A 3,781-nucleotide genomic window follows, 5' to 3' on the forward strand; every position below is an offset into this window, starting at 1 on the left:
CCCCGCGCGCCTTCAATTCACCTTCTTTAAAAAAATCAACAGGTGGTATTTTCAAAGACTCGACAATTCACGACTTCGATATGGCTCTGTGGATGACCGGATCACCAGCCACGAGAGTCTACGCGTCCGGTCAGGCTTTTCATCCGGACGTTCGCGAAGCGGGCGACCTTGACCTGGTCGTTGTCACCATCGAGCATGCCAGTGGCGCTGTGACTGTCATCGATAACGGTCGACGTTGCTCTCACGGATATGATCAGAGACTGGAGGTCAGTGGGGTTGTCATTAAAGTCAAAGGCGTCGTTATACTGCCATCCTCTCTTTGTTATTGTCACTTCCGGCGACGCTATTTTCATCATCATCATCATCATCATCATCATCATCATCATCATCATCATCATCATCATAGTTATCGTTATGCCATCATCTTGTTCACCACCGTTTTTGGCAGTATCATCATCATCATCATCATCATCATCACCATCATCACCATCATGTTCGCCATCATCATCATCATCATCATCATCATCATCATCACCATCATCACCATCATGTTCGCCATCATCATCATCATCATCATCATCATCATCATCACCATCATCACCATCATGTTCGCCATCATCATCATCATCACCATCACCATCATCATCATCATCATCATCTTCTTCTTCTTCTTGTTCGCCACCGTCGTTGGCAATATCATCACGACCATCATTGTCCTCATAAACGTCCTGACCATAGTGATCAAAATCATCGTCGTCTTTGATTTTATGTTTTAAAACCCCCCCACCGTAACTACATGTACTGAGATCAGTTAGGAGGCACGCCTCTTCGCCCCTGCCCGTTAGGACCATTCTGGACTTAGTGCTTGGTGCAGGATAAAGATTCTCCCAACTCCCCCTCCCCTCCCTGGCCCCAACCAGCCAAGAGATAGAGCTAGCTACTTTCATCAACAGATGTGTGAGGAGTATCCTAAGAATTAAGTGGCAGGATAGAATAAGAAATGAAGAGTCATGGGAAAGGACAGGACAAAAGGATATAGGAGTCGAAATAGGACTAGGAAAGCGGGGTTGGATTGGACACACCTTCAGACAGCCCAGCGGAAACATCACAAGACAGTCACTGCAGTGGAACCCACAGGGACCTCGAGGCAGGGGTAGGCCACGGGAAACAGGGAGGAGATGTGTGGGAAGGGACATGAGAGATTCGAAGCCCACTTGGAACGAACTAGGAAGGATGGCTCAGGACAGAGATAAATGGAAGGAGCTTGTATGTGGCCTATACCCTGTCAGGGGTGAAAGGCGCTGATGATGACTTCATTGAATTAAACAGAATTCCCTCAAACGAGAATAGAAGTCGCATCATGAGTGGTCGGCGGATGCTCTGGTGTGGTATGCTCCTCTTTTCCTATCAAACATCTATCGTCCCTATCTTTCCTCTTTCTTTTTATGGTGTTTGTTGTTCTCTTGTAACATTTTTAATTTATGACCCAAAAGTGTTGCAAGTGCCGTTAAACTCTTACATAAACCTAGAACAACCACCCCCCCAAAAAAAACACACCAAAAAAACAAAAAACCCAACAAACAAACAAGAAATCACGTCGGTTGCATGCAACGGTGAAGAGCTCAACGGTTCTTTTTTTTAAACCCTTGCCCATTTATATGAGATTGACGCACAGAATTCTACACTTAGTGTAGAATTCTGTGGATTGACGCCATCTGATTAGTAAAAATAAAAGTGCTTATGATAGAGCAGTGTTATCGTCTGCTATGTCCCAGGCGATCTGTGACGACGGCAGTTACGTGGTGACTAACCGACCCACCCAACAGACGTACCGGCACAGCCCCCAGGTCTCCGCGGCCCCTCACATCGACCAGGGATTCGACACCAGGTACCCTGAGGCCTACGCCACGGAGATGGAACACTTTCTGGACATCATGGCGGGTAAGCCTTGTATCCAAGGAGGTTAAAGGAGGTTCTTTTAAGCTCCTTGCTTGTACCTCTGTCTGTCTTTATTTATCATTCATTATATAATTATAATGTGTAACCATTTCCGTATTTCTTTTTAAAAAATATAGTAGAGGTTTTACGGCGCTCGCAACTGCATAAGGTCAAATGAGCGCCAAGGGGTGGATGTCAACAGTGAAGTCCTTACAGGGATCAGCTCTAGCTTCAACAGTACAAAGTCTGCTTCGACTATCAAGGCACCCGGAAATAGTGGGTCACAAGAGTGTGAAAAACATACGAAAGAAGTAGAGGAAAAATGAAAATAGTAAGGATTAGGAAAGAAAAAGCTGCAGTTCCCTGTTGTAGATCAGGCACAGTTATGAGCGTGATATTGATGAATCATACCATTTACAATTCTACTGCGCTTGAACGAGAAATGTCCCCACTTTGGGAATGGCCTAAAGACACTTCAGTCAGTGGCATCGCCCCAGGGGGTGTCTGTATTTCTGTCCCCGCGGTTTTATGCACACACAAAATATTCAGAAATTATGCAAACTGAGCCTCAAAAAATATGAAATTATGCGATTCTGTTAATTTTGACAAAGAATGAAAAAGGAAAATAATCAGAAATTATGCGCACACGAAAAGATCAAATTTTGCTAAATTATGCGGAGTGCATAAAACCGCGGGGACAGGTGTTTGATTGGAGATTATATCCTACATTGTTATGGTTCGTCTTCTGTTTTAACGCCTATAATGACAGCTTGCACTGTATGTTTCCAAGTAAGTTGAGATATTGTTTCAGAATGCTGTCAGGTCAGCTCAGGTAATAGTATAGAATGTATAAGCGCATAGATCTTGCTGTTGAGCGGGGATTTGCGCTCTATACTAATCGCTACCTCAGAATGACAAAGTTCTATCCGACATTTTTGGCTGTTTTGAATATTACTAATACCATCAGGTCAGAAAACAAATGCTCTATCTGCTCTGTCAAAATGGTCAGAATATTCCGAGTTGTTATCCAGATATTCAAAGAATTGAATTTGAAAAACCTTGACATCTATCTATCTATCTATCTATCTATCTATCTATCTATCAATCAAAATTATATTCCCAAACTCTACTAATAAATTAAAGATTTCTGGACTTGGCGCTTATTCAACTAGCTGGAACATTAATTATTTTAAAGGGTAATTTGGCGAGACATAAACGGGGCTGATCATGATTGATTTATGCAGGGTGACCTGTATGTCAATACCCCGGGGGGTCGTTCTAAGATGTATTAATTTGTCTGTGGAGTGTGATGTCAGTGTAAATCATAACTCTAAGGTGTAAATTGTAAATGGTGGTTCCATCGAAAGCAAACGTGTTCTGTGTGGAATATGATGGCGCGCAGTAAATCTTCTCGAATCTATTCTATGGCTGAAGCGGGGGAGAATTTTGTCTCCTATTTACAGGCTGTCCCCTGGGTTTTATGCACCCCGCAGAATTTAGCAAGACTTGATCATTTTTTGGGGGGCATAATTTCTGATTATTTTCCTTTATCATTCTTTGTTAAATTTAACAGAATCGCATAATTTCACATTTTTATGCTCAGCTTGCATAACTTCAGAATGTTTGTGTGTGCATAAAATCGCGGGGACAGTACAGGCCACGGATATGAGCACAGTGTGGCATGTAAGTGTTGCTACTCTGCAATGGAAGGTCGGAGAAGATTAAAGGTGGCACAAGATAGCAACACACAAAGCAAAGAAGGAGCGATAAGGACGATAGATATTTGGTAGTAGGAAAGAAGGAGCAAACCACATCAGAGCAACACCAACCACTTACGTTTGGG

At 43.0% G+C, this 3,781-nt stretch overlaps 1 protein-coding gene across 1 annotated transcript; it reads left to right on the top strand.

Annotated features, from left to right (window-relative positions):
- Positions 1–80: 80 nt before the first annotated feature.
- LOC101856064 (uncharacterized oxidoreductase YrbE) lies at positions 81–1,941 on the top strand (the record flags this gene model as incomplete). The annotated part of the gene is given in 2 exon segments (XM_005111439.3): positions 81–266; positions 1,776–1,941. Coding segments are annotated over 2 exon segments (352 nt in total), but the record flags the coding sequence as incomplete, so codon positions are not given.
- Positions 1,942–3,781: the final 1,840 nt, after the last annotated feature.

This window comes from Aplysia californica, unplaced genomic scaffold (genome assembly GCF_000002075.1).
Source record: "Aplysia californica isolate F4 #8 unplaced genomic scaffold, AplCal3.0 scaffold01057, whole genome shotgun sequence".
Lineage (NCBI taxonomy): Eukaryota > Metazoa > Mollusca > Gastropoda > Aplysiida > Aplysiidae > Aplysia > Aplysia californica.